The sequence below is a fragment of the Bubalus bubalis genome, chromosome 5 (genome assembly GCF_019923935.1).
Source record: "Bubalus bubalis isolate 160015118507 breed Murrah chromosome 5, NDDB_SH_1, whole genome shotgun sequence".
Taxonomy (NCBI): domain Eukaryota; kingdom Metazoa; phylum Chordata; class Mammalia; order Artiodactyla; family Bovidae; genus Bubalus; species Bubalus bubalis.
In genome coordinates this window covers 107,234,982-107,254,697 of record NC_059161.1, presented here as the reverse complement: position 1 = coordinate 107,254,697, position 19,716 = coordinate 107,234,982, and the positions used below count along the sequence as shown (strand labels likewise).

General features: G+C 36.8%; 2 protein-coding genes across 2 annotated transcripts; both read right to left on the bottom strand.

The window, feature by feature from the left end:
- Positions 1–5,983: 5,983 nt before the first annotated feature.
- LOC102404512 (olfactory receptor 148-like) lies at positions 5,984–6,916 on the bottom strand. Its single transcript, XM_006056099.4, has one exon. The coding sequence runs from the start codon at positions 6,914–6,916 to the stop codon at positions 5,984–5,986; it is 933 nt and encodes a 310-aa protein (XP_006056161.2).
- Positions 6,917–17,223: 10,307 nt separating this feature from the next.
- LOC102406465 (olfactory receptor 10G7-like) lies at positions 17,224–18,153 on the bottom strand. Its single transcript, XM_006056042.2, has one exon. The coding sequence runs from the start codon at positions 18,151–18,153 to the stop codon at positions 17,224–17,226; it is 930 nt and encodes a 309-aa protein (XP_006056104.2).
- Between the last annotated feature and the right edge of the window lie 1,563 nt (positions 18,154–19,716).

Here is a 19,716-nt window from a genome sequence, read left to right as displayed (position 1 = left end):
TTTGTTTCTAGCTCAACAGTCAAATTCACAAAGGTGTTTGTTCCAAACATGTGATCAGCAAAAGTGTAGGTTTCACAAAGTACCTTAGATTCAGTTTCAAAGTTCTCTTTCCTCCTCTGCAGTTAGCACTCAATGCCTTAACTCCATCCAAACCTATTCTCAGGAAAGAATCTGACATACCAGGAAAAAATTTTCTAAGAACAGATATTAACAGAAGATTTTCAAGCAGAAAATTTTACTCTTAGGGAAACACAAGAAGGAATTGTTTTGCTGCAAAGGAGACTAAACTAGATATTTTCTTCCAACTCTGAATTCTAAAATTTTATATTATTAGCATTTTATAAATTCTGTGACTTTCGCTATCACCACATTCAAAGAAATTTGCATTTTAACCTTAAGGGTTCAATGACAATGAAAGTACATACACCTGCTAAAGGAAGTTCTCATATTGATAAGAGGAGTAGATTGATATTGATTAAAAGAGTAGATGTTAAGAGTGGGGATAGTTTTTATTTTTTATACTAACTACAAAAGGAAATTCATAAACAAAGAATCTATCTGCTTCAATCTCATCCACCTTACTCATACAAACCATTCTCCTACTGTATGAGCACACTTATCTTTAGGTCTCCCCTGCTTCATGTCCTTCTCAGTGCTGACTTCCTAATGAATCACAGGACTCAGCAACATATAAGAATTTTCATAACTTCCATAATTCTCCTTCTTCAGTTGTCTGAACAGGGAAAATGATCAGGACAAATAGAGTTAAAAGCAAGACAGAGAGAGAGAAAAGGAAGAAGCAGAACAAGAGTTGAATAGAAGGAGGTAAAGTTTTAGACAAACACCAGCTAATGGAAAACACACCTAACATGGGCAGAGTGATTTTTGTCAAGTTTTTAGGCAAGAATATATTTCTAAAGCCAAAAGTCCGTATTGACGTAAGATGCCATGACATAGAGACAAGGTTCAGCACCTTGTGCTCTTGAGCCCAAGACACAAAGTTTCCACACTCAGCCCTGTCATGTAGTCTGGTCCTGAAACGCTAGATTTATGATATTTTCAAACTGGAGAGTTTCTATTAAGACACTATCCCCTGTGGCCCACTCTTAGACTTAAGAATCATGAATCACCAAAGGGAGTAATTAGAGGTCCTCCTGTCTATGTTAACACCCGTTTCCCATTACACACCTCATTATTTCATAATATATTATAGATTCATTGTAAATGTAGCATTACAACTTTATTAACTATCTGGCAAATATTCAAGAGTGAGAAAAATACCAGTATCTTTCCTTGACCTTATTTAATATGCTCTTTCCAATCGCTATAAACACAGTTATATTTTTAACTACTTACAATCATACCCTATATGTAGTTTTGCATAATTCCTTTTTAATATTAACTTTTTGATTAATAATTTTTCTTATATTTGTCAAAATAAGCACATATAGGTAGGTAGACAGATGTGTGTGTGTGTGTTAGTTGCTCAATCATGTCCAACTCTTTGTGACCCCATGGACTGTAGCCCACCTGGCTCCTCTGTCAATGAGATTCTCCAGGCAAGAACATTGGAATGGGTTGCCATTTCTTTCTTCAGGGGATCTTCCTAAGGATCAAAGGATCAAACCTTGGTCTCCTGCATTACAGGTGGATTCTTTACCAACTGAGCCACCAGAAAAGCCCGAGATAAAGCTTGAGAGCCCCACATAAGAAATGATTGCCCAGGGCTGGATTGGTCACTTTCTATATTGTGGTCTCTATATTAGGATGTTTGAAAAACTCTCAGAGGGTTTTTAGTAGCCTTGTATTTGAGTGTATTATTGGAAAGAGGGCATGTGAAGAGATAACACCAACTATCATGGGGAGGTTGGCTGGAGGAGCTCAAATACATTGAGAAAAACAAATAAGGAAGGTCCTTGGACTGTAGAAGTTTGAGATACTTGGTCAGGAAAAAAGGAGAAAAGATGGTAACTAAGTCAGAGAAATGCTACTGGGAATATATGTGGATTAATATCCTCCTTTAGCCTAACCAGATGACATTAGAATAGAATTTTTTTGCATTTAAGTTTCTGTACCTGAAATTACCCTGAGAACTAGACTTGGATTCTAATAATCAGGAAAAGCCTCCACACAAGTGTCTCCTGGGAACACCGAGAAGATCAGAACCAACAAAGGAGAGTAACAGTATGAGAATGAGAACAGTAGAACCCCAGTCTTTGGGATCAGAACCTGTTTTTACAAATTAGGCATAATCTATAAACAATATAATATATAGTACACCACGGTTTTAGGGAAAAAATTGGTTCCCGTTTTTCTGTGAAGTAATTGCTCTGGATTTTTTCCTCAAAACTTTCTGTTCAGATATCCTGCCTCAATAATTGCATATTTACATGTATCTTTAAAAAAAAAAAAGGCTTATTTTTTTTTTAAAGTGTTATAAAGTCATTGTAAAATTATGAAGGTAACAGAAGCACACGGGCTTCCCTGGTGGCTCAGACAATATAGAATATGCCTGCAATGCAGGAGACCAGGTTTGATCCCTGGGTCAGCAAGATCCCCTGGAGAAGGGAATGACAACCCATTCCAGTATTCTTGCCTCGAGAATCTCATGGACAGAGGAACCTGGCATGCTGCAGCCCATGGGATCGCAAAGAGTCAGACGCAACTGAGCAAGTGAACTGAACTGAACTGACTGAACTGCAGATGGAGTTATAAGAAAAAGGGGAGAACTAGCAAACTCAAACGGAGAAGGCAATGGCACCTCACTCCAGTACTCTTGCCTGGAAAGTCCTGTGGACAGAGGAGCTTGGTGGGCTGCAGTCCATGGAGTCGCAAAGAGTCGGACACGACTGAGTGACTTCACTTTCACTTTTCATTTTCATGCATTGGAGAAGAAAATGGCAACCCACTCCAGTGTTCTTGCCTGGAGAATCCCAGGGACGGGGGAGCCTGGTGGGCTGCCGTCTATGGGGTGGCACAGAGTCGGACACAACAAGGGACTTAGCAGCAGCAGCAAACTCAAAAATCACAGGATATGTGAAAACTAAATAAGCAGCCTAATTTTTAAACTGTGCTAAAAGACATAAAGCACAAAATTTACTGTCAACCATTTTCAGTGTACAGTTCAGTAGTGCTAAGTATATTCATGCTGTTGTGCAACCAAACTTTACAGCTTTTTCATCTTACAAAAGGAAACTTTACATCCATTAAACTATTTTCCCTTTCCCCACCCCTGGCAACCCTGGCAAGGAAGAATGGTGATTCTACCTTCTTTTTCTATATTTTGACAACTCTATAAACCTCATATACTTCAATCATACAGAAATCACATAGTATCTGTCTTATTTTGTGACTGCTTATTTCACTTAACATAATCTCTTCAAGTTTCTTCCATCTAGTAGCGTATGTCAATTTTCTTCCTTGTAAAGATGGGAGTACTATTGCCTGTATGTATGTACCACATTTTGATTATCTATTCATCATTAATGGACACCTGAATTGCTTCCACCTCCTGCCTATGGTGAATAATGCCATGATGAGGAGCATGCTACAAATATCTATTTAAGACCCTTTTGGACATAATTCAGAAGGATAATTGCTAAATCACAGGGCAATTTTATTTTTAAATTTTTTGAGGAACCAGCATACTGCTTTCCATAGTGGCTGCACCACTTTATATCCCCACCAATAATGAACAATGGTTCCAGCTTCTTCACATTTCTTATCTTTTCCTCTTTTTTTTTCAGTAAGAGCTATTCTAATGGGTGTGAGGTGATTTCTCATGAATTTGATTTGAATTTCTCTAGCGGTAGAGATTAAGCATCTTTTCATATGCTTATTGGCCATTTGTGTGTCTTTTTTGGAGAAATGTCTGTTTAAGTCCTTGATCTCCTTTTTGATCAAGATATTTGTTTATTGTTACTGTTGATGGAGTACAATATTAAAAAGCAGTGTGTGCATGTGTGTGTACACATTATTTAAATAAAATTTTATATTGGGTGCTGTACTAAAACTTCACATATAGGAAAGATTTAAACAGCTTTGATTTTTTTTCAGTGCTAAGTAGTAATTATTAGAAGGAGGCAAGTGGTTGGAGTTCATTCATATTCAGCTTTCATACATCTTCAACTTTAATGAGAATACATATTTAAATTAGTGAATGTGATTTTTACCTATCCTAATTATTTCACTCATGTTTCTGTTTTATGTAAATGAATAGGTAATTACATTTAATTTGAAAGTCTAAGCGGTATCCGTTTATTCATGCAACAAACTCACCCACAGTTCCTAGTAGATCACTGGGCCACGTCCTGTGGGTATAACAGTGAATAAGACAAACATGATGGAATTTCCATTGCATAGAAAAAAAATCTATAAGTATCTGTCCATAATCTATATCCAGGCTTTATCAGATATCATAGCATGTGGGGTTTCCACCAATACCCAGCATTAATAGGACATCAAACTATAGTAGAATTGCTTAAATGCAGCATATTGTCTAGGATACATTCCCAAAGCATAAGAATTTTTATTGTGATGTTTACTGGTCATGTTAGGAAGGGCCTTGGAACTCTCACACTGCATATCAAACCATTGTCTACATTTAAATGGGCTTTATTTTGTCCTTTTTGTCTCATGCCTTTTGTAAAGGCAACAGTGTATTTAATTCAGGGTTGTATTTTTTGTTTTGTTTTTAATGGTTTCAGGTAGAATGGAAACTTTGGGGAATAAAAATGGAATACAAAATAACTACAAATTAATAAATGTCATAAAAGCTAAGGGCAGTAAATATTGCTCTCTCTTTCCCCCTGATTTCTGGAGAAAACTGAGAAATAATGACCAACTTGAGTATCACTGGAAGCCAACTTGGAAAATGTCTTGGTGGGAGAACAGGATAAACCTGGTCATCGAACCCAGTAATCAGGACATCTCTTCAAACAACACTGAACAGGAAGGCTCTCCCAACCCTTTCACAATAAAGAGTAATCTGGGATGTTGTCTGTATGGTAGAGTAGGGAAAAAATGACAATAGGAGTTAAGAGGGCTTGGGCTAGACCTGGCTTTACTGTAATTAAATGTATTATGAATGGCAAGATACTTATTTCTAGATCTCAATGCCACCATGTACAGAGGGATACAATGAGTCATGGCACAGAATTAATGGAGATAATAATAAAGTCAACATATAAACATGACCTATGTCCATGCATATTTTACTAGTTATTTATTGAATGCTCTCTGGGTATCATGAGCTCCGGAAAGAGGTAGTGAGTTTGAATAAATTGCCAAGCAGGTCCTTCAGGGTAGTCATGTGGTAGCGGGATTAAGAGTAAGAACTATTTAATTAACAAGATCTGAATGTGAGGTCTGATTTGCCACTTAATGTGCAAACTTGGCTCCATTATTTGAAGCTTCTAATCCTCAAAGTTCTTTTTCTTTGAAATTGAAATTCCTTTATGGGGGTGATATGAAGATTACATGAGATGGTATCTATGGAATATTCATCACAGATCATGGTCTAGCAATTACGATTAATACTACTGTTAGCAACATGGACAAACTGAAATGCATATAGGGAGAACCGAGGAATGATTACATTCTAAGTGAAGTAAGAAAAACTAATTTGGCACAGAGATGGCTATTGAAGGATAACTTTTGGATTGCCATAGATCTTCAGTATTTTCAATCAGGCAAAATTTGCTGTCTATTATAAGAAATCTGTCTCAAGCTTCTTGCAATTTCCCTTGGATTCCTTCCCCAGGATTAGTGCACTGAGAATAGCATGAATTATGAAGTTACTTATGGGGCCTCAGGGTTTATAATTATGCACAAAAATAGAAAATCTTATTAGGCAAACTTAATGCTTTAGAGAAAGCATTTTCCCTTGATATTATTTGATTATTTATCTAATTACTCATTTGATTGAGTAGGTGGGTGATAGTAAGAGTCAATACATTTTAAAATCCATTATAAAACCCTTAATTTAGTGCAGAACAGTAAATACTACATTGTGGAAAATCCTTTTTAGGGAACTTTTCACTTCTTTGTTCCTTAAGGAATAGATTAATGAGTTCAGCATGGGTGAGACAGTATTATTTAATAGTTGCACCGTGGCATCTAGCAAGGGGTTGGGTGTGGGCTGCAGATAGACAATGATTACAGGTCCAAAGGCACAGAGAATGGCAGTGAGGTGGGCACTGCAGGTAGAGAAAGCTTTCTGCCTGCCCTCTGCCAAACGGATCCTCAAAATGGCAATCCCAATGCGTGTGTAGGAGGCACAAATACTCAACCAAAGCGTTAAAGCCAGAAAGCCAACACTAGTGGAAGCTACACCCTGGGCAAAGGAGCTGTCAGCACAAGCCAGGGGTAAGACAGCAGGAATGTCACAGAAGAAGTGGTCCACCCGATTGGGGCCACAGTAGGGTAGCTGAAAGGTAAAAGATGTCAGGATAGTGGCCTGAAGACAACCCACCAACCAGGCTGCCAAGACCAAACCAACACAGACTCCAGGTCTCATGATGAGCATATATCTCAGTGGGTGACAGATGGCAACAAAGCGATCATAAGCCATCACAGAATAGAGGCAGCCTTCCATAGAACCCAGGAAATGATAGAAGAAGAGCTGAACAGCACATCCCTTATAAGAAATGGCTCGGTTCTGGCCAGAAAAATAGACTAGCATCTTGGGACAGAGAACAGAGGGGAACAGCATGTCCAAAATCGAGAGGAGTCCCAAGAAGAAGTACATGGGAGTGTGAAGGGTCGAGGAGGAGACAATTGCTAGAAGGATGAGCAAATTTCCGAGCAGGGTCAAAGGGTAAATGAACGAGAAGATGCCAAGGAGCACAGTCTCCAGTCCTTGTGTCTGAGGTATGCCCAATAGGATGAACTCATTCAGCTCAGTGCGGTTCCTCATGTTCCTGGGAGGAAGGTCTAGGGGAGACAAAAGACAGGAAAGCATGACTGTGGAGGCTGATTGTGACAGACGCAATACCGATACATTCATCATCACTGATCTTTGTTTACATATAAACATGAGGTTGAAATTAAGAATCAGAAATTCTGGGAATAATATTTAGGGGCTAGTAAAGCGGATGTGTGCCTTCGTATCTCAAGATATCACATTCTTTTATGAATAGGGATTCAAAGCAATATGAAGCTTTAGCAAAGTAAAATACTGGATGTACTATGAGAACATAGGCATCAATACTGAGCAGATGAGCATAGTTTGAATTAAGTCCACAACCAACTATACAACAACAAAAATGTCCCAAATTTAAGATCAACCTGAAAACATGTGGAAGCCTGACCCTCCTGACTCTATTACAAAGCTACAGTTGCTCAAATATGTGTTCAAACACCCTAAATATTCATCAAAGATCAATTTGGGCACCCACATCTCTGTTGAGAAGAATGGACTGTGATACAGTTTAAGGAGTAGTAAGATTTGGGTATATGATATCATTCTAACTGAATATATTTCTTAGTCTGAGCATGGAGTCTCAAAGAGTCGGACACAACTGAGTGACTGAACTGAACTGAAGGTTATCTGCCTGAAAAGAAATTAACAGTGACAAATTTGATTATTATTCTGGTGTTTGGTTTGTTTAGAGATTAGTAGATGTTTAGAGACTATGTAGGTGATAGGTTTTAGTGAAGTTATCATATATAAAGATGAATTTTTGGAACACTTGATGCTTGCTAACTACTGAAATTTTGAAATCCAAAGTATTTCAATTCTGCAGACTTTTCTGTGTCTTCTGATTATTTTAAATTCTAATTTTAATTTTATTGTGGTAATAAAACTTCACATGAGATCTACTCTCTAAACAGATTTTTAAGTGTACAAGGTAATATTAACTATGAACATAATGTTTTACAGCATTTGTGAAACTTTCTACCTATTCATTAGCAATTTCTCATTTCCTGTTGTGCCCTAACCCTGGTAGCCATCATTCTGTGTTTTGTTTTTAAGAGTATAATTGTTTTAGTTTAAAGGAAAAACTCATTATGTCGAGAACATGAAAGGGCCAGTAGAGAGTGCTGTGGTTAGCTGTCTGCTACAATGGTTGAGCTCCTGAATTTCTCAAGAAGAGATGCCACGATACTATGCATAAAATAGATAACTAATGAAAACCTACCGTATAGCACAGGGAACTCTACTCAATGCTCCTTGGTGACCTAAATGGGAAATAAATCCAAAATAAAAGAGGCGACTTATGTATATGTATAGCTAATTAACTTTCCTGCAGTGTAGAAACTAACACAATATTGTAAAGCAACGATACTCCAATAAATTAACTTTAAAAAAGAAGAGAGATGTCTTTTTCACTTACACTTTTTACCATTATAATTTGCTTTTTTTGAGATGCAAAATATATTTTAAAATGTCCAATTATAATGGTTTGAATTTCTAATTATAATTCCTGGTCAACTTCTCTGATCTTCTTTTCTTTTTTTTTAATTTTATTTTATTTTTAAACTTTACATAATTGTATTAGTTTTGCCAAATATCAAAATGAATCCGCCACAGGTATACATGTGTTTAATATTATTAATAGTTATTGATTGATAATTTTATCTTCTAAAAAACCTGAAAAATGGTAAGATAATGCTCTCCATGTACTCAAGTTGTTTATAATCTTGGAATCTCAATTTCTCATCTTTATATAGCAGAAAGTATTCCCTGCACCAGTAGTCTCAACCTTCAATCAGTTAAATATTTTATTCCAAGCAGGACACTTTTGAGAGTCAAAGAAAGCATTATTAATAACTAAGACAGGATAAGAGGGGTAAAATAGGAACATGTCTGTTCAACCATTAAATAGTCTTTCTTCCCTCATGTGTGTCCTACAGATCTTTATTTTGACATGTTCTGATATAACTGTCCCTTGAGGATATGGCATATTCTTATAATTGTGCTGAATAAACAGAGGGTACCCACTGAATATTTTTTTCTGATTAACTGAGATAATATTTACCTCCCAGAATTGCTGTAAAGATTAAATGTGATGATGCTCAGGAAAGATTTTGATACACAGTAAGATACTGTATAATGGTTCATTATAATTGTATTTTCTATAGAGATATCCATGCTAAAGAATTTGGGAAGGAGTTACCTGTGTGAAGATCGGAGTTAGTATCAAGCCTGAATGAAGTCACCAGGAGAGACAGGGTAAATTATGGATAAAGAAGGAACGAGAGACCAAACTTTGAGAGATACTACATTTTAGGAAAAGGAGAAGAAAAGGGAGCCATTTAATAAGAAATATATACATTCATCATATGATTTGGAAAAGGTCAGGAGAATGTCTTTTGCATACTATTTATCATGAAAATTATTATTTTCTCCATGTCTTAGAATTTTCTCTGTTGTCAGGGAGAATATGCAACTAATTTTTATTCTTAAGCAAGTGTGTGGTTCTTTAAAAGTGACAGATGCTGAATTAATGATTAAGGAACAACAAAAGAAACAATAGATGAATGTATTTCTGCATGCTATTTTGTGGGGTGAATGGAGGAAAGGACTCTAGTCATTGCACAAAATAAGAAGGAAGCTTTTGGTCATGATTGCTTCCAACAATGGAATCCATAGCAGAGTAAAAGTTAAAATTAAAATTAAAGTTAAAATTAAAGAAGATGGGAAAATGCTCTGGACAGTTACATGGCTCAGTTAAGGAAAACAAATGTTGTTTTTCCTACCTTTAAGTTCAGTTTCTTCTATAGACTTGTGGGACTCACCATTCTGAACATCTCTCTTCCCTGGGTGCAACAGAAATGGATTTGGGCTTCCTAAGTGTAGACCCCCAAATGGTCTTTTCCATTCAGGATTACACAGAGAGAGGATAGTATATGTCTGATGGCTCACCCATCATCTAGGGTGATTTCTTCAGAGTTAGCAGAAGTAAGATCTCCTACATTTGTAGGGTTTTAAATGATCTCTTACTCCCTCTGGAGCCCCATCCATGATACATCCCAGGACTCAGGGAACAGGAACCCTTGAGCACAGGGAGCAATCAAATGCTGGATGTTGAGAGAGCTCGTGACTGAGAAAAGACTACACGGTAATCAAGACAATCTTCAAGCAATTAGGAATCAAGGAAGTTGTGGATCCCCTGTGGCCACCCTAATTCTCTACTCTGGTTAGACTTTCAAGAACCCTTTTTGTTCTTCATAGACCTCACAGATTTGACTTCCTTCTCTGTCATTTTTTGAGTCTCTACCTATTCCCTTACTTTTTATGGTTGTAGAAGAAGCAGCAGTAGAAGAAATTGTAACATAGTGAAAAGATCATTCACCTTGGAAGTTTCTGGTGTGAAGAACAAGTCTGTTTCTCGTTAGTTGTAAGTCCTTGAGCAAGCCAGTGCTCTTCTCTGAACCATAATATAGTCCTTCATAAATTGGAGTTATTTCATAGGGAAAATGTAGAGTAAATGAGATAACACGTGTAAACTTCCTGGCACATGCTACTTAATTATTTGTATTGAAATTGGATGGAACATAGACTTGTATTCATTGTTAGAATCTTTTTAAGTTCTTTTACCCCTTCTCTTCTTAATTTGAGTTTTTTCATTGTTTTGTTTTTTTCAGTTTAGTCAGTTTGTTTCATTTCTTTTATCAACTAGTAATTATAGTTTGGGGCTTCCCTGGTGGCTCAGACAGTAAAGAATCTGCCTGCCATGCAGGAGATCTGGGTCTGATTCCTGGATTGGGAAGATCCCCTGGAGAAGGGAATGGCTACCCACTCCAGTATTCTTGCCTGGAGAGTTCCATGGATGGAGGAGCCTGATGGGCTACAGTCCATGGGGTCGCAAAGAGTTCAACACTACTGAACAACTAACACTTTCATTATAACGATAGTGAAAGAGATGGTGAGAAACCAAACCAAAATGAAACAAAACAAAATAAAATAATAGGTATAGAGTTACAAAAAAAAAAGGAATATCAGAATATTTTTCATAATAATGGATTGTTTCCTATGGAATCTAAACAAGATTTTCCAGGTTCTCAGGATTCAACAAGCCAATCCAAGAAAGGGAAAATGGAACTAACATTTAAAGAGAGTCCACTTGTGAAAAGATCTTTTAAAATCTTATTTTATTTACTTCTTACAACATCCACACAGGGTAGTTATTTTTAGTCCACTTTATAAATGATGACATGGTCATCAAAGAGAGTAATTTTTCCCGATTATACAATGTTGAGTAGAAGAGGTAGGAATTGAGCCACAATTTTTTTTAATCTAAAGCTCACAGACTTAATTCTGGGGACAGACCCAAGTTGATACTAAAACATCAGAATCTGGTTCCTAGTTTTCTCTCCAAGTTTGACCCTCTGGATCAGCAAGGTATACCTTTCCTAGTCCTCAGAGAGTAAGACCCTTGAGCTTTACCCTGCCCATCTCCTTTCACATCTCTTTATGACTCTGTTTTGAAGAACAGCATGGCTTCCCCGGTGGCACTAGTGGTAAGGAATTGACCTACCAATGCAAGAGATGTGAGAGACATGGGTTCGATTGCTGGGTCGGGAAGATCCCCTGGAGAAGGGCACTTTCCCACTCCAGTATTCTTGCCTAGAAAATTCCATGCACAAAGAAGCCTGGCAGGCTATAGTCCATGGGGTAGCAAAAAAATCAACACGACTGAACATGCACACACACACACACACACACAGTAGACAACAGACTTAGTGACTAAACAGCAACAACATAATAGATAACGATCAAAAGGCCTAACAGTATACAGAAATTGGGATACATATGTATTTATTCTTGGGGCTTCCCAGCTGGCACTGGTGGTAAGGAACCCACCTGCTAATAATGCAGGAGACAGAAGAGAAGCTGGTTAGATCCCTCGGTAAGGAAGATCTCCTGGAGGAAAGCATGGCAACCCACTCCAGTATCCTTGCCTGGAGAATCCCATGGACAGAAGAGCCTGGCCGGCTACAGTTCATAGGGTCACAAAGGTTGGACACAACTAAAGCCACTTAGCATGCACGCATGTGTATTTATTCTGAATTAACATCTTGGGCACTTATTTACTTATAGGTTTTCAAATTTTAAAAACACATAAAGGGCAGGAAGAGAAATAATGATGGCAGAGTAGGATGACTTGGAGCTCACAACCCCCACAAACACATCAAAAATACACCTACATACAGAACAACTCTCACTGAAAACTAACTGGAAACTGTCATGAGGATTTCTGTACAATGAAGGATATAAGAAAGGTATACACTTAAAAAGACTTTAAAGTCCCATTAGTGTTACTTTATCATTAGCAGAATCATTCATCTTTTCCAAGTAGGAAAAAAAAACAGCCAAAGCTCATAACAACAATTTAAAAGAGATGAATATATTTCTTAATGCTATTCTTAATTAGGAATAGGAAAAGGAAATTGTGAAAGTAGTATGAAATAAAGAAGACATACTTTTAAAAATTGAAAAATATTTGAGAGACAACTCAAATTTCCTTCCCCATGGTGAGAAAGAAATAGAATGAGAAGGTTACCAATAAAAATAGTGTAAATAAACACAGAGAAACCCTTCTCCTAGACTACTTGCACCCTGATTCTAATCAATAATTTCCAACTGGGTCCTTAAATGTATTATTTCATTAACTGAGGTCATCAAGTCCTTCTCATCACAGGAAAGAGTGGGGCCTATTCAATTAGAGGGTACGAGTTTCAGTCCTATCCCCATGCTTACTAACTTGGACATGGCGCTTAAACTCTCTATGCCTCAGGTTTACAATTTCTAAAACAGTGATGATAATAATAGCATCTCCTTCATTGAGTTGTCTTGATGATTAAATGGAAAAAACACATAAAATGGTTAGAACAGTACATGGCACATGGTATATAATCAACAATGTCAGTTGACATCATATAATGTTCTCAAAACTTTCTGCAAGTCTCCCATCATAACACTCACCATTTTTCCCTTTAATTCCTGTGTCCCTTATACACTGTAAGCTCTATAAAGACTAACATTTCTTCTGTCTTGTTTGCCACTTCTCTTGTAGTGCTGTGAATACTGCAGAGTACACAGTAGCCACTCTATAAATAACTCTGTAAGTTACATTGTTCTCTAGTGAAAGCCTTCCAAATGTTTCTCACGTTTCTCACATGCTCAGCATTAGGGTCAACAGGCACACTAACTTCCATCCTTTTCCCTCAGCCACCACACAAGTTTAGAGCTTTTTAGGTTTTTACTGAACTATATGCTGAAATGTAATAATGCCAGTTATAATTCTAGCTTTTCCCATATACTCCCTCTTATTTGGCCATATACATAGCTGGAGAATATGTTCTGAAAGCATACATCTGCCCCTTTCTAATTTAAAAATTTTCAGTGATCTTCAGTTACCCAATGGGCTACTGAAACATTGTAATAAAAGTACACTGAACATTGTAATAAAAATACAACTATCAAAACTATGGTTAAATTTTGGATAAAATTAAAGAAAAAATCAAGTGAAATCCTATACTTAATCTAGAGGATTTCCTTACTAGTTAGAAAGTGCCAGGTTCTTCAAATGTTTCCACTGCTCAATATAAGGAGTGCCTCCAAAAGACATGGAGAAGGTAAAAGAACAGCACACAGAATAAGAGAAATGTGCAAATCATCTATTTGATAAAGACCTAGTATCCAAAATACGTAAACCACATCCACTCAACAGTAAAGAAAAGAAATAATCCAAGGAATACACAGCTCAGTGAGATGAGGTACAGAGTCCAGAAATAGATCTGCATTTATCGGAACAATAATTTTGACAAAAATACAAAGGCAATTTAATGAAGAAATGATGGGCTTTGCAATGCTGTAGAAATATTCATATCAAAAACAAATAAATACACCAACAAATCAGAGACTCAATCTGTACCTCACATTAACAAAAACTGTCACAAAATGAATCGTAGATCTTAATGTAAAACATGAAACTTAAGAATTTTTAAATATAAAAATGATTGTGACAGAGTGTCCATTGACAGATGAATGAATAAATATTGGTGTGTATGTGTGCTAAATTGCTTCAGTCATGCCTGACTCTTTATGACCCCATGGACTATAGCCCACCAGGCTTCTCTGTCCATGGAATTTTCCAGGCAAGAATACTGGAGTCGGTTGCCATGCCTTCCTCTAGGGGATCTTCCCGACCCAGGAATTGAACCTACATCTCTTATGTCTCCTGCACTGGCAGACAAGTTCTTTACCACTAGAGCCACCTGGAAATATTGCTCAGCTATAAAAAAATAAAATAAAATCTTGCCACTTATGATATAAATGGATCTAGGTGAAATGAGTCAGAAAGAGAAAGGCAGATACTGTATGATCTCACCAACTTGTGATCTCTAAAAAACAGATAAAACAAAACCAGACTCACAAACACAGAGAACAAGTGGGTAGTTGCCAGAGGGGATGGTGTTGGGGGAAGAGAGAAATAGGTGAAGGGAATAAAGAAATACAAATGTCCAGTTGCAAAATAAAAAAGTCATGGAAATATACAGCATCAGGAAAATGCTCAATAATATTATAATAACTTTGTATGGAGACAGATAGTTACCACATTTACCATGGTGATCAGTTCATAATGTAACTAAATATTAAATTACTATGTTGCACACCTGAAAATAACATAGTACATCAAGTATATGCCAACAAAACAAAACAGCAACAAAAAGAAAATCTTAAAAGAAACCAAGAGCAAAGGATATTTTACCTACAGGGAACAGAGCAAAACCAATACAATATTGTAAAGTAATTAGCCTCCAATTAAAATAAATAAATTTATGTTTATAAAAAAATCTAAATGGGGAAAAAAAAAAAGAATTACAGAGGAACTCTCAGTGGAAACTGGGCAATCAAAAAAGAGTGGAGTAAAAAATTTTAAGTGTTGAAATACAAAAATCACCAGCTTAGAATTTTAAATCCAATGACGTTATCCTTCAAATTGAAGGTAAAATAATGATATTCTCAGATAAACAAAATCTGAAAATATCTGTTACCCGAGGCCTACCTTGCAAAAAATATTAAAAGTAGTTCTTTAGGCAAAATAAAAATAATCTAGGTCAGATGCTTGAATTGACATTTTAAAAAAGCATCAGAGAAGAATAAATATTAGTAAAATATTATCTTTCTTATTTTTAATTTATCTAAAACATAAGTGTGAATTTTAAATAATAAGAGTAATACTATAAAACAATTAGAGGAAAAAGTAGTCAGAAGACACTTTGACATAAATTACAGCAAGATCTTTTTTGATCCACCTACTAAAATAATGAAGAATAAAAAAAAGGGAACTAATTAAACTTAGAAGATTTTGCACAAAAAAAAAGAAAAAGAAAAAGATTTTGCACAGCAAAGGGATCCATAAACAAAAAGAAAATACAACCCCCAGAATGGGGTAAAAAGTGTGTAAATGAAGCAATTGAAAAGGGTTTAATCTCCAAAATATGCAAACAGCCCATGCAGCTCTATGTCAAAAAAAAAAAAAAAAAACAACTCAATCAAAAAGTGGGCAGAAGATATAAATACACATTCCTCCAAAGAAGATATACAGATGGACACAAAGTACATGCAAAGATGCTCAATATCACTAATAATTAGAGAAATACAAATCAAAACATATCTACATTGAGATATCACCTTACACCAGTCAGAATGACCATCATCAAAAAATCTACAAACAACAAATGCTGGAGAGGGTGTAAAGAAAAGGGAACCCCTACACGGTTGGTGTGCATGAAAATTTGTGCAGCCAATATGGAGAACAGTATGTAGGTTCCTTAATAAACTAAAAGTAGAGCTACCATATGATCCAGCAATCTCATTCCTAGGCCTATATCTGGAGAAAACCCTAATTTGAAAAGATACATGCACACAAATGTTTGCTGTAACACAATTTACAACAGCCAAGACATGGAAGCAACCCAAATGTCACTCAGAGAACTCAAACAGGGCCTCTGAGACAATCTAGAAGGGTGAGATGGGGAGGGAGATGGAAGGGAGATTTGAGAGGGTGTACCTACAGCTGAGTCTTATTGATGTTTGACAGAAAACAACAAAATTCTGTAAAGCAATTATCCTTCCATTTAAAAAATTACAATGGAATATTACTCAACCATTAAAAAGAATGAAATAATACCGTTTGTAACAACATGGATGGACCCAGAGATTCTCATACTAAGTGAAGTAAGTCATAAAAAGATACATATCAAATGATATGATTCACTTGTAAAATCTAATTTCTAAAATGATATAAAAGTACTTATTTACAAAACAGAAACAGACTCAGATTTCAAAAACAAACGTATGGTTACCAAGGAGAAACATGGTGGGGAAGAAGGGGGAGAGGGAAGACCCTGGGTTTAACACAAACACACACACACACACACACACACACACACACACACTACTATATATGAAATAGATAACTGACAAGGACCTACTAAATAGCCCAGGGAACTCTATTCAATATTCTTCAATAACCTAAGTGGGAAAAGAATCTGAAAAAGAATGAATACAGGTATATGTATAACTGAATCACTATGCTGTACACCTGAAACTAACACATTTTAGATCAACTATACCCTAAAACAAAAACTGTAATTCTTCAATTAAAAAAAAAGATTAAACCAAATTATATTATAAGGAGCTATGCAGTTTAAGAAAATATATGTTTTCAAAAGACTGTTGTATACATCTGTGTCTCTTTTGCTGTCTTGCATACAGGGTTATCATTACCATCTTTCTAAATTCCATATATATGCATTAGTATACTGTATTGGTGTTTTTCTTTCTGGCTTACTTCACTCTGTATAATAAGCTCCAGTTTCATCCACCTCATTAGAACTGATTCAAATGTATTCTTTTTAATGGCTGAGTAATACTCCATTGTGTATATGTACCACAGCTTTCTTATTCATTCATCTGCTGACATATTGTAAAGTAATTAGCCTCCAATTAAAATAAATAAATTTAAATTTAAAAAAAAATTTTTAAAAAGAAAAAATGTTTTCATTTTACTAAATTAGTAAACTGGAAAATCATGTTTAAAAATATAATGTGGTTTTTATAATAACATTCCTCAGAAACATTCATTAAACCCGAGTAGCAGATTTGGATAAAGTTAAACACCGAGATATATAACTGTAATACATTTCTTATTGATCACTAAATTATATTACTAACTTTGTTAAATAAGTGTATCTTCATTACAGAGATTATTTGCTCTGTGAATGCACTACTTTAAGTGTCAACAAAGCTTTCTTCACGTCCTTGTTCCTCAGGGTGTAGACCACAGTGTTCAGAAGGGGCGTCATCACAGTGTAGAAAACAGCCACAATCCTGTCCATAGCCTCCTTGGAGCCTGGTCTCAGGTAGATGAAAACACCAGGACCAAAGAAGCAAAGGACCACAGTGCAGTGGGAGGCACAGGTCTGGAAGGCTCTCCATCTCCCTTCTGAGGTGCGGATCTTCAGGATGGAATGGACGATGGATACGTAGGACAGCACTATCAGGAGAAAGCAGCCTGAAGCCACCACCCCAATGTTGACAAAGATCACCAACTCATTGGCAGAGGTGTCTGCACAGGTCAGTTTGAGGATGGGTGGTGCATCACAAAAGTAATGCTGGATCTGGTTGGGTCCACAGAAGGGCAAACGGAATGTCAGTGTGGTCTGGACAGCAGAGTGCACAGAGCCACTGAGCCACGTGGTTGTGGCCAGGAGAGCGCACGTCCTCCCACTCATCATGCTGGCATACCTGAGCGGGTAACTGATGGCCAGGAAGCGGTCATAGGACATGACAGTGTAGAGGAAGCACTCGGTGCTGCCCAGGAAGTGGAAGGAGTAGAGCTGGGCCACACAGCTGGGAAAGGAGACAGTACTGCCTTCTGGGGACACCAGGGTCATCAGCATTTTGGGTACAGTGACCGTGGAGAACCACATGTCAATGAAGGACAGGTTGCTCAGGAAGTAGTACATGGGGGTGCGCAGGTGGGGATCCACTGTGATCACCAGCAGGATGAGAAGGTTCCCCACCACAGTGAGGACATAGATCACCAGGAAGATTCCAAAGAGGAGCATGTCCAGCTCTGGTGAATGGGGAAAGCCCATGAGGATGAACGTTGTCACTACGCTCAAGTTCATCATTTCTCCACACTTTTGGTCTCTCTCTCTCTCTCTATGGGAACATCAAGAGCATCCAACATTTTATTGAGAACTGAGAACTGCATTATACAAGTCATACTCAACTTTGCTTACCACAAATCTCCCTTGATAAAGGAGATAGAACGATTTCATCTTCTCTCTCTTATATCCCTCTCGCTTTCTCTCTCTCTCTCTCTCTCTCACACACACACACACACACACACACACACACACACAGAGGCACACACAGATAGATGTGAAAAAGGGGAAAAAACCACACAAATTTCTATTGATATATCATGAACACTAACTTAGCACCATAAAACAAGCCAAATTTTCTATTTTATACTTTCTCTGGATCATGTTAGCTTGTTGTATGCTCCAGGTCTCACAATGTTGAAATCAAAGTTTCAGGATGGTCTCTCATCTCATCTGAAGTTCAGGATCACCTGCCTCAGTGACAATGTCAGAGTGAAGTAAGATAATAAATGACAACTACTTAGTAAAGTAATGACATTCACAGGTATTCAGTAAATGATACCAAATTATATGAAGCTGTTGCCTTGCTTTTTAAATGTATAGCTATAGCTATGGAGGGAGAGAAAGACAGAGACAGAGAGGGAGTAGAGAGAGAAAATAAATTCTCATTGTGCTATAGAGACTTCTCAATTTCAAAGCTACAATCTTGAGGAAAATTTCATCACTGGTATTGGTACTGGTGTCTCACTAACTACCACTAACTGTTTACATGGGAAATAATCTTAGAGCAGGTTAAGAAACTATAAACTTCATACAGAATCCTGACAACCTCTCATGTGATCCAGAAAATATCAACCATCACAACACTGCTAGCCTCAAACTTGTCTTCTTTTATGCAGTCATTGATAAGGCATTGAAAATATAAACTTCATATGTGTTCTCCCAACCACAATCCAGTGGGAAGCGGCTGGTTTCTCACATACATATTTCTATCCTAAATGTTTAAACATAATATTTTCTCTTATCAGCTTTGTTAGAGATGATATTCTCCCCCAATCTTCCATTCCTTATACTCATAAATCCATGAAATGACCTCAAAAGAGAAGACAATTAACTCTATGAAGCATATGATTCTTATGTAAAACCTACTACCTATAACAAGGAAGAACAAAAGAAAAGGACCTATGTTAATTTAATATCAAGAAATATTGAACAAATAACACCAGAAAGAAAGAAGAGATGGAGCCAAAATGAGAACAACACCCAGTTGTGGATGTGACTGGTGATGCAAGTAAAGTACGATACTGTAAAGAAAAATATTGCATAGGAACCTGGAATCTTAGGTCCATGAATGAAGGCAAATTGGAAGTGGTCTAACAGGAGATGGAAAGAGTGAACATCAACATTTTAGGAATCAGTGAACTAAAATGGACTGGAATCAGCAAATTTAACTCAGATGACCATTATATCTACTACTGTGGGCAAGAATCCCTTAGAAAAAATGGAGTAGACATCACAGTCAACAAAAGAATCTGAAATGCAGTACGTGGGTACAGTCTCAAAAATGACAGAATGATCTCTGTTCAT

Coding starts and splice junctions, on each gene's coding strand:
- LOC102404512 (XM_006056099.4), bottom strand. CDS start 6,916: ATGAGGAACCGCACTGAGCTGAATGAGTTCATCCTATTGGGCATACCT.
- LOC102406465 (XM_006056042.2), bottom strand. CDS start 18,153: ATGATGAACTTGAGCGTAGTGACAACGTTCATCCTCATGGGCTTTCCC.